The sequence below is a fragment of the Danio rerio genome, chromosome 6, assembly GCF_049306965.1.
Source record: "Danio rerio strain Tuebingen ecotype United States chromosome 6, GRCz12tu, whole genome shotgun sequence".
In the NCBI taxonomy this organism is placed as follows: domain Eukaryota; kingdom Metazoa; phylum Chordata; class Actinopteri; order Cypriniformes; family Danionidae; genus Danio; species Danio rerio.
The window spans coordinates 9088694-9111373 of record NC_133181.1 but is presented as its reverse complement, the minus strand read 5'-3'; the positions used below and the strand labels follow the sequence as shown (position 1 = coordinate 9111373).

At 33.3% G+C, this 22680-nt stretch overlaps 1 protein-coding gene across 50 annotated transcripts in view; it reads left to right on the top strand.

Annotated features, from left to right (window-relative positions):
- Positions 1–22680, top strand: part of rgl3a (ral guanine nucleotide dissociation stimulator-like 3a) — an 89918-nt gene that overhangs the window by 47642 nt on the left and 19596 nt on the right. For 41 of the 50 annotated variants that reach the window (XM_073953639.1, XM_073953629.1, XM_073953634.1 and 38 more), the window contains one exon: positions 729–1935. In XM_073953639.1, coding sequence (XP_073809740.1) covers positions 729–877 — 149 coding nt within the window. In that variant the 3' untranslated portion in view covers positions 878–1935. Of the gene's footprint in view, positions 1–728; positions 1936–10841; positions 11023–22680 lie in introns of those variants that run through there. The other 9 variants (XM_073953603.1, XM_073953602.1, XM_073953604.1 and 6 more) reach the window with 2 other exon arrangements.

The following is a 22680-nucleotide window of genomic DNA, read 5'->3' as shown; positions in this document are numbered from 1 at the left end:
AATCAGATATATCAGGCTGGAAAAATGTTCTTAACTTGATTGTCATTGTATATTCACATTTTAGTCATGTATAGTGTTTGTTTACATTTTATATATGCTGTGTATATAATATAAAAACAATCAGATATATCAGGCTGGAGTTAAATTAAAATATTATGAATATGAATTAAAATATGAATATAAATAATGAAATAATTTGTACTCGATTATAAATAAAAGTACGTTTATCTAAAAAAATATTAAAATAAAAAAAAAACATAAAATGAAGTAAATAATTATCATCTCATGCACACCTTATGGGACAACACTGGAATACATCGGGGCGAGCATCAAGGTGAGCAGTCACATACATCTAGCCGCAGAAGTTCAAATATTGCAACTGTGGAAATATAATTTATATAATCTAGTTCTAAATTAACAATGATATTTCTTGAAGACACTGTATGACTGCAGACTAACCAACACGTCTCAATTAAAAACATTCTGCTTGTTCAAGTCTCCTGGACCGGGTTCTCATCTTCATTCTTATTTTTCTCAACATAACCTGCAAATAATTTGCAGCTCAAATCGTATTCGAATAACGATTATGATCCTGCCACAAACTAACACTGTTTTCAGTATTACAACACTGTTAGTTTGTATAAAACATTGGTTATGTTTAGTACAGAAGGTTTTTTACTACATATTTACCTCTCAATAAATCAGTGTCTCGTTTTTGTATTTATCAGAGTTGCTGATCCCAGACAAGGCCAACGTGTTTTATGCCATGTGCACCACTGCCAACTATGACTTTGTGCTCCGTCAGCGTTACAAACACCTCAGTAGAGCCACCGGACCATCCTGGAGTCCAGGAGCAGTGGTGAGGAGCCGCAAATAACCTACATGACAAAAGATAATAAATAAAACTGCATAGAACAAACAGTCTGTTCACAAATACTGAGCTGATGAAATGGGGAATACTGAATGGTGAAGCTTGGGATAATATAAGAACACAGACTCTGGAGCATCTCAAGCTCAATTATGTGTCGTTGATAAAATAATGAAGAAACTTTAGCTTTCTATAGCTGCTAAAACCGGTGGAAACTGAAGGAACGAAGGCTCAGAGGAAGCTGCAATAAACGGCCACATCTACTGCCAGATTACTCAAAGGTTTTGCTTTGAAATGGGACAGGCGTTAGCATCTGGATGTACTGTAGGTGAGTGAGCAGAGTTTTTAATGTAGCTAATATTCAGTGAGGACTGAATAGAAATTTATTTGAAGGAATTCAGATAATTCTTTAAGATAATATATTTATAATTGAATTTTAATAAAGATCACTTTATTTTGTCTGTGATATTTTAACGTTTTGCTGCAGTTTTAAGGTGTTTAATTTAACTTTTGTATGTGCAAGTTAATCTCTCTTTGTTTAGCTGTCTTGTTTTGTGTTAAAGTGCTTTTAATTTTAGCTGTTTTTTAATGTGCGGTAGTTTTTTTTAACACTATATTTTTTTAGACTTTTAATAATGGAAGATGTTCATTTATTTTTGTATTTTGGCCTAATGTTTGTCCTTATGAAGGATTTGCGCACTTCATGATCACTTTTTTAGATGTGTTTTTTCTAGTGGTGTCAAATGAAGTTAACTCATCCATATTGGATCTCTTGTGACTTTCTGAGCAAATGCAATTCTGAGAAGTGAAGAGACTCTGTATGTGCTTTGTGAAAGGTAAAGCAGGTCAGTCGCTGACGTCTGTGTGAAAGGGTTTGCTGCTAAATAGTGATGCAGGTGTTTGTTTTCCTGGAATCTACAGTAAGTGTTTTTCTGCCAAATGAAACAGGGCCTGAATCAGCATTAAATGCACACGTCTGCTGTTTTTGCACAGAAAGCCACAATTCTTGACTGAAATGTGTGTCTGTCTTCGTGTCAATGTGTAATTAAAATTTAATTTGGCACTTAGTGTTGTCTGTTTTGCATACTTTCACTTTTGATTGGTTGAATGTTACACACTTTAATCACACACTTTCCAGAACTACAGAATTGTCAGTTCAGTTATATTTTATACTGTTTTCTTGCCAAAAAATAGCCTGTAAATTACAATCTGAAGCTATTATTACACTGTTTTTGTATTTATTTAAAATATAACTTGAATTAAATATAAAATACTTTTATGTTTTCAATATTGTATGTTTAATTTCATTTAATTTGAACATTTTAATGTAAATATAAAGTGCCCAGCACAAATGAGTATACCCCTTACAGATACATTCATCCATTTTCCTTCGGCTTAGTCCCTTTATTCATCAGTAGTCGCCACAGTGGAATGAATCACTAACTTATCTAGCATATGTTTTACACAGCAGATGCCTTTCCAGCGGCAACCCAGTACTGGAAAACATCCATACACACTCATTCACACATATACACTATGGCCAATTTAGTTTATTCACTTCACCTATACCTCATGTCTTTGGACTGTGGGGGAAACTAGAGCACCCGGAGGAAACCCACTCCAACATGGGGAGAACATGCAAACTCCACACAGAAATATCAACTGACCCAGCTGGGAGTCAACCCAGCGACCTTCTTGCTGTGAGGCAACAGTGCTAGCAACATTTGCATGTTCTTTCCTTGTTAGCATGGGTTTCCTCCTAAGTTGGTGGTTCATTCTGCTGTGGCGACCCCTGATAAATAAAAGGACTAAGCCAAAGTAAAATGAATGAATGAATATATAGTTTATGAGAAAAGGATAAAAATATTAACCTTTTAAAGTGTGTTTGCATGTGTGTGAGATGAAATTTTGTATAACTACATTATTGGTTTTTTTTAAGATTTATTTTTGGCCTTTATTAGATAGGACTGTATTTAGACAGGAAGCAACGTTTGAGAGAGATGGGGGTATGGAAATGTCCTCGAACCGGGATTCGAACTCGCGATACCCTCACATGCTATTGCACCATATGTTGGCACGCTAACCACTAGGCCATTGTGCCAACAACATTAGTGTTTCTAAGAATTATGTTGGTTTTCTAGTTTAAGTTTGTTACTATACTGAATAGAATAAAGAGTACACTTCTAAAGGCATAAAAAATGATTTAAAAGTTAACTATTTGGGAAACACAGATAATCACAATTAATTCAGATTCATGGAGGGAATTTATTTGGAAAAATGTACTCAGGTTCTTTATGACCCCTAAAATAAAATACTTCCAAAGTAGCGATTAAAAAAAATGGTGAATGCTGGAGAACATGTGGAAATGTATTGGCAGGTCATGTCCACATATTTTGGGATTGTTATATTTTGCACACCTATTGACAAGATTTAAATAAAGAGAAAAAAGCAATAATGTGATTAAATCTGGAGTGTAATTTTAAAACTATGTACCTGGGAATCTACTCTGCAGAAATACCAAACAATGATGTCTATCTTCTTTACACACTACTAATAACTAACAAAAAGGCAATTACACAGAAATGGCTCAAGGAAGATTCTCCATCTGTAGGCGAATGGTATGATATTGTAAAAGAGGTGGGGTAAACGCTTGAAAAGAAATGTATTGCTTTAATTTCATTGTGGTGCTTTTACTTTATATAAGTTTGGAGGCTGTTGATCTTTGACACGTAACCCTTTACAAAATTTCATATAGCAACATTTTTTCAACGATAAATACGAATGTAAATAAGATTGTATTCGGTGACCTTTGACACTTGTCTTTTTTGTTTCCATGTTGCTTTAAAAATGTCTGTTTTTTTTTTTTGTACTGCTGTTTTGTTTGTTTTGCTCTAAACTGTTTTGAAAAAGGGTAAAATACATACACGTATATAAAAAAATTATTAAAAAGACGCAGTCATGATAATATTAAGTAACCCAGAGGTCATTCTGGTGCTACAAATTAGAGCAAACAGTGGTCAGCTGTGTCACATGTTAAATGGCCGTTTAGTTTTTTCTATAAAGAATTTTGAGTAAGCACTACTAAAGATGCCTTTCATCGTACAAAAGATCTATTTTACAAATAATAGGACAAAATTTAAAGAATTAATGTTAAACTTTTCTTTTTAATATAAAAATATTTTTTTTGTTTTCAAAACTTATGGTATTATGGTATAACTAGCTATCATAACATTTATCATGCTTCTTTTTGGATTCTCGGAAGCTATAGAAATCAAAAATGTAAAAAAGGAAAAACGTTTGCACCATTGTTTTTGTTTACATCCCTCAAAATGGCCTATAGTAATAGCCTATCTTGTAATTGAAAGGGAGAACACAGCCTGAAGAAATAAGCTATTGCAAAAGTCTTGTCTTTTCACAATGAAATAATAAGTGAATCCGGGTTTCGTCTTTAATTTTACAAAATGAGCACGAGCTGTCAACCTCCATTTATTAAAGTTTTGTCAAAACTATGCATAAACAAACCAATGACGACCTTGAGCATCCTCCACCGCCTACCGCAAGATGGCGCCGTTGTCCGTTTACTTTAGTTTGACTGTTGGTGCTCTGTTCAGTGGTGACCGCGCGTCAGGCTGAACTCTTGTACTTTTCAGGTGGGTTAATTTATTATTTCTCCTTATTTCATCAATTAACTGTTTTCTAATTAATTTCAGTGTAGTTGCTAATTTCTTTAAGTCGTTAACTTACTCGGTTGTACATTCATCCTGATACACACTCGACGAGTGGGGGTTGCAATTTGTGGCGCAGGTCAATAGGGAGCAGTTTTTAAGTTTATAGTTCATAATATAATATAGAGTAAACTGTTTGGCGGGGATTTCCATTTATATTATGTATTATTCACATGTAGTCTCTCTCCAAACAGTTCACATGGTTTTCCAATAGAGGGAAGCAGAGTAGCATCAGGCATTCAGTTTTGGGAGTGCCGTATTTTGTTACATCACGACTGCTGCTTAAACCAGCTCAAATGAATGATTTTACAAACCGATTACTCCTTTAAAATGGCAATAAAGTAGACTCCAAGCAAGAATGTTAAGTTTATCTACTATAACACACACATAGGTAATATCCAAGACTAAAAAAATATGATCAGTCTTAAAAGTATGCTTAAGTTTGACATATATTTTTCACATTTATTCATGTTTTTAGTAATACTTTGAATGTAGCTGTCATTACTGAAATACCATTTTTTGTTTTATTTAAAAAATGTCTTTGCCTAAATTACCACAAAAAATATTAAGTAGCGTAACATTTGGATTACAATTTCAGTATGTTTTACTTGAAAAATGACATGCATAATTTATGAAGATTGTTATTTGTCATAACATCATTCTCCGTAATTTTGTAGAAGGGATAAAAATGAAAATTTTCTCATAAATTAGAGCCAGATTGCTGAAATATTACTAAAGAAAGAAAATCAGCTTTATCAAAATTTACTCTACGTTTGGTTTTTGACCACTCAAACTTAAAACTTAACTTCTTAAACTTTCCGGACCAAGAATGACGTAATGATTTCTTTGAAATTGTAAAGGTTTGTGTTCGGCCAGTATGACTCTGACATATGATACCATTAAAAAGCGTAGAATCTATGTTTTATGCAGATATGCTTACATTTTTTCTGCAGATTGTTTTGACATTTATTTTACAGCAAAACAGCTAATAACATTCATTTAAACATTCATTTAAACTTAGAATGTGTTCACGAAAAAAGTGCCTATTTTTGAGAAGATTTATTAACACAGACAACCTATACAATCATTTTTATCACTTTTTTGTGCAATTTTAAACGGGTTTTATGTCAAATGATATCAAAACATTCCATGTGGGTTTAGGAAGCATTTAGGCCAGGCTCATTGGAAATATGTGCCTCAGCCTACATTTTTTATATTTTTTTGAGACATAAAATGTGTTGTGTTCTTGAAACCGATGTGTTTTTAAAAGCAACAGTAAGAGAAAAATGCAGTAAAACTTTGCAGTTTTACCTTAATCTTACATTGCTTTAATCTGTTGATACATGAAACCATGCTTCACTGGACTCAAACTTGAGTTCTTTGCATTACAAATACAACACGTACAAGGTGAGGTACTGAGCAAACTGACCACACCAGAAAAGTTATCCAAATGCACCATATAGGTGACGTAAATGTATTAAATTACAAATTATAGACACTGATAAGTTGTTTTGTGGTATCTATGGAAATAAGAATTTATTTGTCGATAATATGTCCCTCTAAATATGCTTAATGTAAAAAGAAACAAAAAGTTGTAGGCGTCAAACAGCTCTGTAGCATTCATTTGACCTAGAAACTGCTGTCTAATATATGTTGGAGTATGTTTTTTTGCGGTTTCACAAAAATGTTGGCTGAAGCACATATATACAATGAGCCTGTGTTGCAAGATTTTCAATTAGGCTAGGGCAAGTATAGACAGAAACCCCCTAAACCGCTAGAAAGTGCTGTTTCTTATATCTGAAGTGTAATCATTGGCCTATATAAATCTACAAGATTGATTACGACAGTAGATGTTACTAACAGGCCTGCCAATCTCCGTGTAATCATAAAATCATCTTTCCAAAATCATTTTTTCCTCCTGTAGTTAGTACTTTAACCCTTTAAGAAATGATATATACATCCATGACAATTAATAATGAGGCTCTCTTCCTTATTTATGCATTTCTTTTATCAGATAAAAAAAAATCAAACCTTTTAAGCATGAGATCTCTGCAGGTTGAGTTTAGAAGAACAGTGAAAGTCAATGTTTTGATGGGTTATTAAAGGGAATTAAAAAAAAATCAGAAAATGATGAAACACCATAAATAATCAATGTTTGTTCTCTGTAGTCATTAGCATCAGATGTAGATGTTCAATAGCATTTGGATGATTTCATATTTACTCTATATATAAACATAACTGGAGTGAGTCGTAGGGCTTTTCAGTTTACCAACCTAGACTGGTAAATAGTTTTTCATACTTTTTTTTTTTTTTTTTTTTTGTGAAACTGTTTTTCAAAGTGCTGTTTAGCAAAGAGATTTTCTTTGAAACTTTGTAGTTTTAATAACTCAATTCTTTTGTCTTTGCCATGCCGACAGTATATAATATTTTTCTAGTTATTTTTATAGTGAAAAAAAACATACTTTTCTAGAATTCCCTGCATGGCACTTCACTTTTTGTGCTTTTTAGTTGACTTTACTAAGGTTCTTTTTATTTTTATTTTTTTTTTGGTTTTGAGTGATGCACATTTTTTTACATCACAGTTTTGTTACATCTAATGTTAGTAATGAATGTTTATTGCATAATAATAGTTTTATGTCTGTTTTTATGGTGTTTAGTAGTTGTGTGATTGACATTATTCATAACGTATATTAGTATGATTTTTCTTTGCTTGTTGGAAAAGTAGTTTGTTATGAGCTTTGGTTCATTCATTATTTTCTCATCCACACATGCTTGCAGTTGTCTTTTTTGTCTGTGTAATTCTTCGAAACATTAGTGTATAATTAAAAGAAATGTACAAAAACAGTAATTTACCGTAAACCATAGAAATTTCTTTACGTTTTAAGCATATTTTAAACAGTTGAATTCCGGCAACCACAACTACTGTTTTTTTATCCTAAATTTTACGTTTTTTTCTTTGGATTTTTTATGGTACAGATTAAAGTGCAATTTAAGAACTCAAGGTTAATTTGGTTAACTAGGCAAGTTAAGTTATTGGTTGACAGGGGCTTGTCCTCTAGCAAATTTAAAATAAATTGTTATAATATTGACCACAGACATTTTAACATTTTTAAAAATGTGTTTTTTTTATTCTAGCCAAAGTGAAAGAAATAAAGGTCTGACAAGTTGTGCATTCAGAGATGCTATTCTGTTGCTTTTCTATCAGATCGAACCGGTCTGGCCATTCTCCTCTGAATTTGTGCCCACAGAACTGCCGCTCACTGGATATTTTGTCTTTGTCAGATCATTCTCTGTAAACCGTAGAGATTGTGTGTGAAAATCCAAGTAGATCAGCAGTTTCTGAAATACTCAGACCAGCATGTCTGGCACCAACAACCATGCCACGTTCAAAGTCGCTTAAATCACCTGATGCTCAGTTTGACCATGTCTACCAGACTAAATGCATTGAGTTGCTGCCATGTGATTGGCTGATTTGAAATTTGCAGTAACAAGCAGTTGGACAGGTGTACCTAATAAAGTGGCCGGTGAGTGTATGTAAAGTGTTACCAAATCTTCACAGGAGGGCTAATCAATTTGTGTTAAACTACATTTTGATTCTGTTATTTTTTTTAGCTGTGCTTATTCAATTGAGATTCTGGTTGACGTTTTGTGTTTAGCATTTCTTTCGAGACTTTCAAATCGGTGTAAATGCAAAAACTAAATAGGATCAATTGAGCTAGAACACACAAAAAAACACTTTTAAAATTGTGTAAATTTTTGAGGAGGTGTTTAGAAAACCCAACCTTGTGCTGTACATGTGAGCTCCTCCACACACAAACTCACACACACACGCTTTTCTTCTTCACGTGATGTCTTTCCTCTCCGCTTGACCCAGTAACCTAAACAGAAAGCAGGAACATGCTCTCTCACTGGCCGTGTCCTGATGCTGTTGATTAACCTACTTAAATGATCCCGTCTCACCAGCGTCTCTCCTGGACTTCATACAGCAAGTAATTGGAAACACGCTGAACAGAGACTTCCTAGAACTGCTCTGTTTTAAAGCAGCGCCAGAAGGCATTTCACATGAACTGTACATGAAAGAGAAAGACAAAGTGCAAAGGAAGGTGATTAAGATTATAAACTCAGGAAAGCTGCATTGTTTGCATTTCAAGGTAAAATCATTTTCGGCTTCATTTAAATCCTTGCCAAAAAGATTTGAAGTAGTTTTTTTTTTTCACTGAGGGTGAATTTATGTGGTCAAAAATACAAGTGTTATGAAATATAGTGTGAAAAATGCAGGGTCACAAACAATTCATTAATGTTCCAACTAATTTGATTAATTTAACAAAACAAATGTAAGTGGACTGAACATAAAAAATACGTTCCTCAGTAAAATCTCTAAAATTGTGTTGTTTAAACTCACTTTAAATAAGTAGTTTGAACAAGCAGCAAAACATTTTTTGAGTGTAGTTTGTCAATTTTGTTTATTTTTTCACTTCAGATATATTTTAAAAAGTCATTTATTTTTGTTGTGTTGCTGATTTTCTGCTTAGTTAATAACATAATTGTATTATTATTATCATTAATAAGGATTCTTAGATTAAGGATGAATGGGAAGTTTGTTAAATTAGATGTGTGTTATCTTTAAGATGCCACCTACCTCCAAATAATTCTTGAGTGTAGTTAATGACCCTGTGTAAAGACCATAATTATTCTGTGGACAATTATTATTATTATTATTATTATTATTATAAATTGGGTAAAATATTAATTGCAAAACATTTAAATAACATTTATTCATTAATTTTCCTTTGGCTTAGTCTCTTATTTATCAGGGGTCGCCACCATGAACCACTAACTATACGGCATATGTTTTATGCATGCGGATGCACATCCAGCCGCAGCCCGGTACTGGGAAATACCCATACACTATTGCATTCACTCCCATACTCAATACCAATTTCAGTTTTATTCAATCCACCTATAGCACATGTCTTTGGACTGTGAGGGAAACTGGAGCACCTGGAGGAAACCCACACAAACACGGGGAGAACAAGCAAACTCCACACAGAAATGGCAGCCTGTACTTGAATTGGCGACCTTCTTGCTGTGAGGTGGCAGTGCTAACCACTCAGCCACCGTGCCGCCCTTCAACGAACATTAATTAATTAATTCGTCTATCAGTCTAATTATTTTATCTTTATATTTTGTAATAATAATAGTAACAATAATACTACTGCTAATAATAATAATAATACATTTTTATTGAGCACCAAACCACAATATTCTGATTCTGAAAGAACACGTGTCACTGAAGCTAATAATCAGAATCAAAAGCCTTTATTGTCTTTATACACCAAACAGAATTTGAAAGCACTGAGTTAGTAATAAAATGTTATACATAAAAATTAAATAAATATTATTTATATCATTCATTCATTTTCTTTTCGGCTTAGTCCCTTTATTAATCAGGGGTCGCCAAAATGGTAGGAACCACCAACTTATCCAGCATATGTTTTACGTAGCAGATGCCCTTCATTCACACACATACACTACGCACAATTTAGCTTACCCAATTCACCTATACCACATGTTTTTGGACTTGTGGGGGAGACTGGAGCACCCGGAGGAAACCCACGCCAACAAGAACATGCAAACTCCACACAAAAGTGCAAACTGACCCAGTCGAGGCTTGAACCAGCGACCTTCTTGCTGTAAGGTGACAGCACTACCCACTGGGCCACCGTGCTGCCCTATATCATCAGTTACAAGGCAAAAAGTCACAAAATAAATCACAAAAAATAAATAAAATAATAAAAGGTTAAAGTGTATTTTTTTTACTCAAACTTTCAATTTTCAATTCTTATATAAAGACTTGATTCTGATTATTGTCTGATTATTGGCTCTGATTATTGGCTTCACACACGACACATGATAGTTTAGAAATCATAATACCATGATTTGGTGCTCAATATACGTATTAATATTATTATTATTAATATTAATAGTATTATAGTAATTACATAGATTAAACAACATTAACATTAAACATAAATGTTTAAACATTAAACATTAATTACACAAAAAGTAATATTTATGTAATAATATTTAGCAGCATGCTACACTCTCAGAAATAAAGGTATGAGAGCTGTCACTGGGGTGGTACCTTTTCAAAAGGTACGCATTTATACTTAAAGGGCCATATTGGTAGCTCAAAAGTATACATTAGTCCCTAAAAATTTTAAGAATAATGTTTTTGTACTTTTAAGGTACTACACCCTTGAGGTATTAATATGGACTCACCAAGCAGCAGAAGACCACACCGGGTGCCGCTCCTGTCAGCTAAGAACAGGAAACAATTCGCACAGGCTCACCAAAACTGGACAATAGAGGATTGGAAAAACATTGCCTGGTCTGATGAGTCTTGACTTCTGCTGCGACATTTGGATGGTAGGGTCAGAATTTGGCATCAACAACATGAACGCACAGATTTATCCTGCCTTTTATCAATGGTTCAGGCTGCTGCTGGTGGTGTAATAGTGTGGGGGATATTTTCTTGGCACACTTTGGGCCCGTTAGTACTAATTGGCCATTGTGTCAACACCAAATTTGAACCTTTTGAAAAGGGTGAACTTCTGAGAGTGTATGTCAAATGATGCAGCATTGGTGAAAATCCAATCTTTTGAATGATAGTATACAGTTGAAGTCAGAATTATTAGCCCCCCGGTATATTTTTCCCAATTTCTGCTTAACAGAACACATTTGTAAACATAATAGTTTTAATAACTCATTTTTAACAACTGATTTATTTTTTGGCATGATGACAGAAAATAATATTAGACTAGATATTTTTCAAGACACTTCTATACAGCTTAAAGTGACTTTTAAAGGCTTAACTAGGTTAATTAGGCAGGTTAGGGTAATTAGGTAAAATCATTTTATCACAATGGTTTGTTCTGTAGACATTCAAAACAAAATATTGCTTAAGAGGACTAATCTTATTTACCTTAAAATGGTTTAAAAAAATTTAAAAACTGCTTTTATTCTAGCTGAAATAAAACAAATACGACTTTTTCCAGAGAAAAAAAATATTACAGGAAATATTGTGAAAAATTCCTTGCTTTGTTAAACATCAATGGGGAATATTGGGGAAAAGAAAATCACAGGAGGGCTAATACTTCGACTGTACATGATGATGTCATTCAAAAAAGAAACCCCACAATGTTAGAAAACCCACATACATCTCCAGTTAGTAAGCTGCACTGATCCTGTGTGTTTCCTTCAGCTCTTGATCTGATCTGACTCAGTGACTCTGGCCTCATGTGAGTTCTCGGTCACGCGTTCACACTTCCATCACGCCAAGTGTTTGGATTCGAGCAGCAGATTGAGGCACGGCTGAAGGAGTGCCGCTGTAAACACTCGTCTTTTGTTGCTCCTGTGATTCAGAGAGTTTCCTCTGAGACGTGAAGCTCTGTTAGCCATTATCATCCCGCTCTGAGTCACAGCTGCCCTCAAACTAATGCCTTATTAGGCCTGTGCTGAGGGGGTTTGAGGAAACCAAGTGTGCTGAGGAGAAATACATAGTGAGCTGGAGAGTTAGGAGTGATGGCCTTTCAGAGGTTGTAAAATATAGATCCTTTTACTGGAGATTAATATGGAAGCGGCATGGTGGCTCAATGGTTAGCATTGTCATTAATAGATTAACTATATTGTTATTATTCTTTTTTATATTTGTAGTATTTGTTAATATGGCGATGCAGCACCGGATTAATAAAGGGACTGAGCCAACAAGAAAATGAATGAATGAATTTGTTATTATATGCAATAGTTTAAAATTATTTATTATTTTTATATCTTTTTATATTTATTAATTAATGTAGTATTTATAATAACAAGTTATTTAAAATTTGACTTATTATTTGTATTAATATTTATATTGTATTAATATATGCAATAGATAAAATGTATTTATTATTATTATTAAGTATTTATAATAATAATAATAATAATAAGTTAATTAAAATGTGTCATTAATATTATCATTCTTTTTATTATTATTATTATTGTATTATTATATGCAATAATTTTAAACAATGTATTATTAGTATTAATATTATTTTAAGTATTTATAATAATTGATTATTTAAGATTTGACATTATTATTATTGTTGTATTTTTGTATTATTTTATGCAATAATTTAAATTAATTTATTATTATTATTATAAATAATAATATTAATAACAATAATAAATTATTTAAAATGATTGCATGTAATAATACAATAATGAGAAATGTATTATATGCAATCATTTTAAATAATTAATTACTAAATAATTATTATTATAATTATTTAGAATGACTAATCAATATTATAAATAACTAATTTTGATTATTTATAATTAATTCTTTTTATAATTTAATATAGAACTTGTGGCATAGCCACAGAATTATGTCGAGTTATATTCGGGTGGATTTGTGTTTTTGTATATTTATGCAAGTCTGTTCATGTCACAGAATTTAAAAAGGTAATTGCATATTTAATTAATAGTTTTAATAATTAGTTATAATTAGGTATATCTTCCTTAAGGTATACCCTATATCTTAGATATATGTGTTAAATAAAATTAACAAAATGCAAATATTTTAGGGATTTAATTTGAATAATTATGTTCTGAATTTATTGTTGACTAATAAATAAAAGTTTAAAATATAATATTTTAAATATATTACCGCAAAAATAGGGTATAATTTGCTCTTCTACAGTGACGGACATTTTCTGTATTATTTCTTTACAATACTTTACCCGTTAGACATGCATTATATAATGTATATCAATTTCAAATCTACTAATAAAACATAATTACATGTATAAAAAAACATAATGTTATTATATATTTAGACAGATTTAATTTAGCATCAAATATGGTAAATCCTGACGATCATACACATGTAATTCTATTTTTTATTAACTATTATTAATGAAAAAAAACATTATTTAATAAACAAATTAAATTAATAAACTAAAAAATTCTATAAATATTCAAAATCACATAGTTATATAAAAATTCAATACACAATGTTTAAAGAATATAAAGAAAGTCATCCAAGAATTAAAAGTTTGAGGAAAAATGTATATATTTTAGATGCTGTAATCTCTTTTTATCATTTTTGGAGTTCACTTAAAAAAGTTTCTTGATTAATGTCAGCTCATAAAGTTAGTTTCAGTAGCCAGAGAACTCATTTGAGACGTTTAACTTGAAGAACAGAAATCTGAGGGATTTTAATTTCACATCTGTCATGTATTATCTGCTAATTCTGTCTGTCGTGGCTGAAGAAACGACAACCTCAGCTCTAAAAAAAGAAACGCTAGTCAAGCACTGTCATTTTATTGTATTATTGTATATTCACTGTTGCCAGTAAGTTACCACAACTGCTCCTTTACAGTAACTTGCCTGTAAATGTGTTTCACAGTAGCAGGCCCTACCGCAACTCCTTTTATGGTAAAACTTTATTACATTTTTAACTGTACAGTATGATAATTTTACTGTAATTTATTTACATTTTACACCAGGAGTACTAAACCTTTATTTTTAATATTTACTATTGAATTTAATAAATTCCAAATAACACATTTTGTATTCAACCACAATATAGCAGTACTTGATTACAGTAGAATACCGCAAATTCATGCAGTAAGTGCTGTAAAAGTTTAACAAATTACTCACAATGCAGTGCATATTACAGTACTAAACTGTAAGGAATGTATGTGGTATTTTACTGGCGATTTTGCAGTAAATAACTGTGAAAAAACAGTACAAATCAGTGTCAAGTTTAACAGATTAGCCTGTTGTTTCAGTTAGCATGTGTGTGTCTGAGTATGTAGGTCAGGACTGAGCCATACGAGCTGCTAGTTTAGTGTTGGGTCATACAGGGCGATCTGCTGGGCCGTGGACTGCAGGTATCTGGACAGAAGGAGCAGACAGATGCTTATCTAATGGCTTATCGGGTTAATATGCTTGTGGTTAACACTGTCTAGTTCCTTTCAAGGGTAAAAGTGACCACTGAAAGATTAAAATAGGTGAATTACAGGGAGCCAGAGGGGCCCAAGACCCCCCGTTTCCAGTTAAAGCCTGTGTAGTTCTCTTTAAAATGCCAAGGGCTGAACTGGATCAGATCACAAAACAGGAGGTCGACACTGACATGATGTTAAACTGTGATTAATGGTTTTGTTGAGCCAACAATATATACCACAATATAAAGTAGGTCATCTTTTTATGATTATTTTTTTTTCTTTTTTAAATATGTCCCAAATAATGTTAAATAGAGCAAGGAAATTTTCACAGTATGTCTGATAATATTTTTTCTTCTGGAGAAAGAAGATTTTTTTTTTTCGGCTAGAAAAAGAGCAGTTTTTGATTTATAAATAAATCATTTTAAGGTCAAAATGATTAGCCCCTATAAGCAATACGTTTTTCAATAGTCTACAGAACAAACCATCGTTATATAATAACTTGCCTAGTCAACTTAATTAGTTAAGCCTTTAAAAGTCACTTTGAGGTGAAATTGTTATTAGAAATGAGTTATTAAAACTATTATGTTTAGAAATGTGTTTAAACAAATCTTCTTTCCATTAAACAGAAATTGGGGGAATAAATATTCAGGAGGGCTTATAATTCTGATTTCAACTGTGTATGCTGAATTAACGGTTGTCATTTGTGTTTTATCTGGCTAATATCAATATTTAATAGTTATTAAGTGGAGTTATTGGTCACACATTATGGCAAGTTTCCATAGTATTTATTCGAAAATATAGTATTTATTAAAAAATGGTTTATGGAGTCTGTGTAAACAAGACTTGAAACAAACTTGTAAAAATACATATTTCTTATAGAATGTTTGTCCATTTGCACTTGCTCAAAAGGATCTGGTTCCAGTCAGATAAGCAGAAATGGAATTTAGTTTGACAGTCATAAATTGAATATGGATTTATGGTAATAAAGGTTTTAATACAGATCCTTTTTTAAAATGCATTTTTGCTTTTTAGACTTGCTAAACAAAATCAGATTCCAATCAGATAAGCAAATATTCTATTTATCCGCTTGTTAAGTGTGATGTCACGCGTCCAAGCGCTCTATTCAACTGAATGGGGAGATTCATGAAATGATAATAATAAACGTTTACAAAGGGATTTAATACTTTCGAAAGTCACGATCGCAATATATATGTCCATGCCTAATATCCGATGGCCAGAAAGTGATTCATTGTTTTATAAATTGTTAAAATTTTGGTATTTGTTATGCAGCAAGCCCAGAGATTGTTGTGTACACTATGACTTTATGTAAAATTAACTTTAATGTGTGATAGGAATAAAACGTGATCATAAACGAAGGATTTCTCCACTCAAATGAATGGCGGCTTGGACCCGGAAACAGTATTACACACGTCACAAACACGTCACCACTTAACAAGAGGATATGAACTTTTCAGTCCTCTCATCACTTATGGACAATATTTGTTCAATATTTGTTAACTTATTTGAAACATAAAGTTTCAGTTTCCTACTTTAACAAACATTAATCGTTCATTGATTTATACAATGAGGACTGTACCATTTTGTTTTACGTTTGATTAACACATTTCTGTAACTCACTTTAACTCCATCAAAAACCATGAAGCGCTTTTCATTTCATTTTTATCTTTGTTTTATTTTTTCATCTGTGCTTTAATTCAAGTTCATGGGAGACATACACATTATTAATTCTTTCTCCACTGAACCATGACTTTATATTTTATACTGTACATTATTTCTGTTAAGCGACAGGACTTTATTTTGGTAAAATAAGCATAATTTAAAAGCATTTTCCTTTCATATAAGCCAATTCTGATACCAAATGATCAACTAGAAGTGCAGTTATTATTTGTTGTTCCCACTCCCCTAAAAATCATCCCAATCAATGTAAAATTATGAACTCTTCCCAAATAGAGTCATCATCGTGCAGCCCTAGTTTCAAATTGCATTAGTTTTGTTTACATTTGATTTTTAAAGTTCATATTTTTCCCTTTTACACTCAAGATTCCAATCACATATGCACAAACATTGACCTTGAACCTGCAGTCTAGTATAAGTTACATGTGAACAATCATTGTCCATAAGCGGTGAGAAGACTTTCTATTTATTTCCATGAAATAATTGCAATCAGAGCGACAAGTCAAGAGGACAGTGTGGTCTGGACTTCACAAAGCTCAAGTGCTCTATTAACAACAAGTGTCCTCGCAAGTGGAATATTGATGGCAAAGCTGTGAGTTTCACACATTCTGCCTGTATTGATTTATGACCGCAGAATAATGCCTTTTTAATGAAGCGCTTTCATTAGAGCTGCTGGAAACATATTTTGTTGCCTTTCACATTTAAACAATCATATGCGAAGTAACACGATCTGCCTACAAGCCTTATGGTCCTCGGCCTCACACTGAAGGCAGCTGTTCAATCTCGCATTTTACCCTCAACATATGCCAGTCATGTTCTCGCAGATGTGTGCATGTGAAAACAACCTCTCTCTCTTTTTCTTTCTCCATAGCCCCTCACACGCACACAGTGTAGCAATACCCCAAACGCTCACATTGCATAACTGTAGGCTGACTCATTGCTCTAGTGACCCAATTCATCCTTCGCATTTAATGGATGAGCAGAAATCTCGTCCTCACTTACACTTCTGCCCCACTTTTTATGACTTTTTCATCTTCTTTACAATTCTAACGTCTTTTCTTTCATTATTTCAGAGCTGAGAGGTTCTTTCACGCTTTCTCTCTTTCTTTTTTATGACTGTAATCTTGGCCTTGCTCATATAATGGAATGATGTCGGTGTGCATGACATAATAAAGCGCCGTGCTGTTATTGACGCCGGAGCTTTTATTGGTGCTGATTATGCATTAGCTGAAATAGCATGAGAGGGCACTTATGCAGTTTGCAGTTGGGTTTTATAACGTCTTACACTTTAATTTCACTAAGGCAAGGTTCGCAATGTAATATGTTTGGCACCGAATGCTCAACTGTAATGGATCATGTTCAATTTATAATAATAAGATACAAGTTCACTGTAAACTGTAGGAGTTAAAGTGTAAATGGGTGCTTGCTTTTAGACATTGGACATTTGTTATTTTGGGAACAAGCAAATTTGAGCATCATATTTAAATAAAGGCATAACTTTAAAGGAATAGTTCACCCAACAATGAAAATTCAACATAGGCTCATTTTATATCTATGCTTCAGTATTGTGCAACAGCAAAAAACATATTTTAACAAACGTTTGACTGCCGTATCTAGGTCAAACAAATTGTATAGAGTAGTGTGACTAATCTTTCATTCCTTTTTACACTAATGATATTTACAGTCTGTCTGTCTGTCTGTCTGTCTATCTATCTGTCTATCTATCTTTTCTGGCATGGTCAGTTTGCTCAATAGCTCACCTTGTACAGTGCTGTACTTGTGATGCAGAGACGGCACTAAATTCTTAAGTTGTGTCCCAAATGACACACGATACACTAAGCATTTATACCCTATGCACTTATACAGTCATCCATCCATCCATCCATCTATCCATCTTTCTTTTTCTGGAGTGGTCAGTTTGCTCAGTAGCTAACCTTGTACGGTGCTGTACTTGTGAGGCAGAGATAACACTAAACTCTTAAGTTATGTCCCAAATGACACACCATACACTACGCATTTATACCTTATGCACTTATACACTCGTATATCCATCTATTCATCCATCTGTCTATCTATATTTTCTGCCATGGTATGTTTGCTCAATAGCTCACCTTGTAGTGTTCTACTTGTGATGCAGAGACGGCACTAAATTCTTAAGTTGTGTCCCAAATGACACACGATACACTAAGCATTTATACCCTTTGCACTTAAACAGTCATCCATCCATCCATCTTTCTTTTCTGGAGTGGTCAGTTTGCTCAGTAGCTTACCTTGTACGGTGTTGTACTTGTTAGGCAGAGATAACACTAAACTCTTAAGTTATGTCCCAAATGACACACTATACACTACGCATTTATACCTTATGCACTTATACACTCGTATATCCATCCATTCATCCATCTGTCTGTCTATCTATCTTTTCTGGCTTGGTCAGTTTGCTCAGTAGCTTATCTTGTACAGTGTTGTACTTGTGATGCAGAGATAAAAATAAACTTTTTAGTTATGTCCCAAATGACACACGATACACTAAGCATTATACCAGGGGTGTCCAAAGTCGGTCCTGGAGGGCCGGTGTCCTGCTGATCTTAGCTCCAACTTGCTTCAACACACCTGCCTGGAAGTTTCTAGTATACCTAGTAAGAGCTTGATTAGCTTGTTTAGGTGTGTTTGATTAGGGTTGGAGCTAAACTCTCCAGGACACCGGCCCTCCAGGACTGAGTGTGAACACCCCTGATTTTTACCTTATGTACTTATACACTTGTCTATCTATCCATCCATCCATCTATCCATCTTTCTATCTATTTGTCTTTTCTGGTTGGGTCAGTTTGCTCAGTAGCTCACCTTGTACAGTGTTTTAATTGTGATGCAGAGACAACACTAAACTTTTAAGTTGTGTCAAAATTACACACTATACACTATGCATTTATGCACTATGCACTCATATACTCAATTATGTAGTGCAGAGTTTAGTGTTGTCCAAAATGGAACACTAACTTTTTTTTTTTTGACTAAACAGAAATTCAATTTGTTTCCCAGGTAAAATTTAATGTTTGCCAGATTAGTGAAATAAATTACCAAATTACCAGATAGTACCTACAGTATCATGAGTACAAGCACATTCACCATCAGGAGGTGGCATTACGTTTTAATTTTGCTTGCACAATCGAAAAAAATCCAAAGTAATCCAATATCAGTGTCCAATAGCTTCACACTATCCCCTAGGGGAGCAAAACTATGACTGTTGAATGCAGGAAGTATTCAACATTTCACACTTATTTTTAATGACTGAATAAATGCACCATTTGGGCATTTTAAGTGCACTTATTGTTTTTAAAATGTTTAGAATTTTCAGTGTGAATGGACTACTATTTATACTACAAAATGCCATAGAATAGTGCATAAGTGAGTGATTTGGGATGCACATACACTAAATGGTTGAGTGTACAAGTGCATAGTACATAAGTGTATAGTGTGCCATTTGGAATGCAACAATACATTTGTGAATAAGTGTATAGTGTGACATTTGGGACACAAGTTATGTCTCTGCCAGTCACATGATCAAAATTCCATTATTAAAAACGACCCTTTTATTAAGCATTTCAGTACTAGAGAATGAACGCAGCTCTATCTTAAGACTCCAGCCTTTTACAAATCGTTGTTGCGTGTAATCTAGAGCTGATCACAGCGGGCGATGTGTCACCATGAGGGGAACATTTCTCAATAGGGTATCCACCGATATCATTTCATTCTTTGTTTGGGAAGATTTGGGTCTGATTAAAGTAACTGATTACAAAAGAGAGGATAATGACAGGAATTTGCCGTGTAATTGGTGACTGTGCCACAGGTGCAGCAGAGGAAGGAGATTGAGAGAATTATCAACCAAAATGATAAAATGACAAAGAAAGGGAGAGTATATGAAGTAGATGTTTATAGTTTTGGAGGAAAATGTAAATGCTGCTTGCAGGATGCTGTAGAGGTAATTGGTGGAAGATTGCTGCACAGGAATTCACTTTTCGGAGTAGTTTTAGCATATTTCTGTGTAATTGCTTGAGTGTTTTGTGTTGTTTAGACGGCTGGTTAATAATAGAAGGAATTGGGATGAAGAATATATCAGTATAATCTGCACTGTTAACAGTTTTTGTAAATTACACAGTATTTACCTGTAATGTGAACTGTGTTTCACTGTAGGACAGTTATACAGTATGTTACTGTATTTTAAAGTTGAAATGTGAAAATTACTGTATATTTTACATGAAAGTTGTACAATAAACAGTGCTGCAAATCTAAATACTGTATTTTTGCTGTAATTTATTTACAGTAAGGCGAACTGCTGTCGGTAAGTTACTGTAGATTTTACAGGAAATTGTTAACAATATTAACAAGTGATAAACAAGTTGACAGTAATAAACAAATATTAATTCATTAATTCATTTTATTTTCGGCTTAGTCCCTTTATTAATCCTGGGTCGCCACAGCAGATTGAACCGCCAACTTATCCAGTACATGTTTTTACACAGGTATGCCCTTCCAGCTGTAACCCATCTCTGGGAAACATTCATACACACTCATTCACACAGATACACTACGGACAATTTAGCCTACCCAATTCACCTGTACTGCATGTCTTTGGACTGTGGAAGAGACCGGAAACCCATGCGAAGACTGGGAGAACATGCAAACTCTGCACAGAAATGCCAACTGACCCAGCCAAGGCTCAAACCAGCAACCTTCGTGCTACCTTACTACCTACTGCGCCACTGCGTTGCCTAATAAACAAATATTGAATACTGAATATTATTTAAGCTCATTTTCCATTCTCACATTTAAAACAGCTTTGCCATTATTTAAAATACAATAATGTTGAAAACTTTGGAGTGGGTTAATCTTGTTTAAGTAGATTCATTTCTCACCAAGGCTGATTAAAATACATTTCAAACTGGAAATGTGAAATATTATTACAATTAGATATTATTACTGTTTTACTTCAAAATTTAATATGGAAAATTTTCACTATCATTACCAATGACGGGTGTTATTATTTACTAATTTAAATTATTCACTAATTAGATATAATTACAGTTAATTACTAATACCTTCATCTGAACAGTAATTTAATAAATAAGTAATACAATCAACTGACTATAAATCCCTATAAATCTCAGCACATAAACAATAGAAACTAAACTCTTAATTCTTTTGTTTTGAGTCAAACAGGGCCTTTTAGCTTTATTTTAAAAATACACACCATAAACTGTCATTAATTTCTTACTAAATCCAGATTCTTAAACATTTCCTATTGACCGAAAAATCTAACCTTTAGTTGAAAAACTTATGCAAAATACACTCACTTATACTAATTTCTCACTTATTTTTTCTTAATCGTGTTTAATCGTCTTGACAGATGTATAACATTTTTTATTTGAAACATTTAGATATTCTGCTAAATTTAACAACAAAAAAGACCTTTATACAGATTTATACAGAACTGCTTGATTTTTGTACAAGGCAGGTAGAATATTATAAGTAACTGTAATTAAATGAGCTAAAAATGAACAGTAAAATAGTATAACTGTTCAGTTGAAAAGTAATTTAATTACAGTAACTAATTACACCCATCACTGATCATTACTGCAGTCCTGTCTGTTGGTGTCTAAAAAAGAATCTTTTCTATATTTTGACCTTCTATATGAATCAGAATCAGAAAGAGCTTTATTGCCAGGTACGTTCGCACGTACGATGAATCTGTTTTCGTGACAGAGCTTCTACAGTGCAACAGAATTACAGAGACAGGACAAAAAAAAAAACAGATAATAAATATATAAAAAGCAGGCTCACCACACAGAAATGACATTTATGTCTCCTGAAAGTTGAGCTTTTTGATGACGCACTGTCAAGTGGATAAACTTGAAACACGGTTTGATGAATTTAAAATGTGCGATGACGCATTTAGTTATTTGACGCATACTGTAACCTTAGACATCACTGGTATGTGCCTTTTAGTGTTGTTGCTAAAGCCAGATTTTACTTTATACAGTCATACCATTAAAAGTGCCGTGAAATACTTTGAGATTTGCATTTTTGTATTCGATGTTTAAAGTAATCTCAACTGAAATATGAATAGAGGGTGGGGCATATAGGAGCCAGTAGTGTTTGCTTTTATCACAGGTCTGCCAGTGAGAGCGGTTGAACTCAAGCGCTAGCAAATGTGAAGGGTCCTGAAGTGGGCAGTGCATGTCAGACAATAGAAATCATTTGATTGGTCAACATTTGATGAGAAACTGAAGTATGAGGTGATGTAAAATAAAATTGTTGATCCATTTAGGTGGAAGAGACAGACTGCAAGCTTTCAATGTTTATTTCGGTTTTACAGTACTGTGCAAAACTTCTAGGCCAACATTAA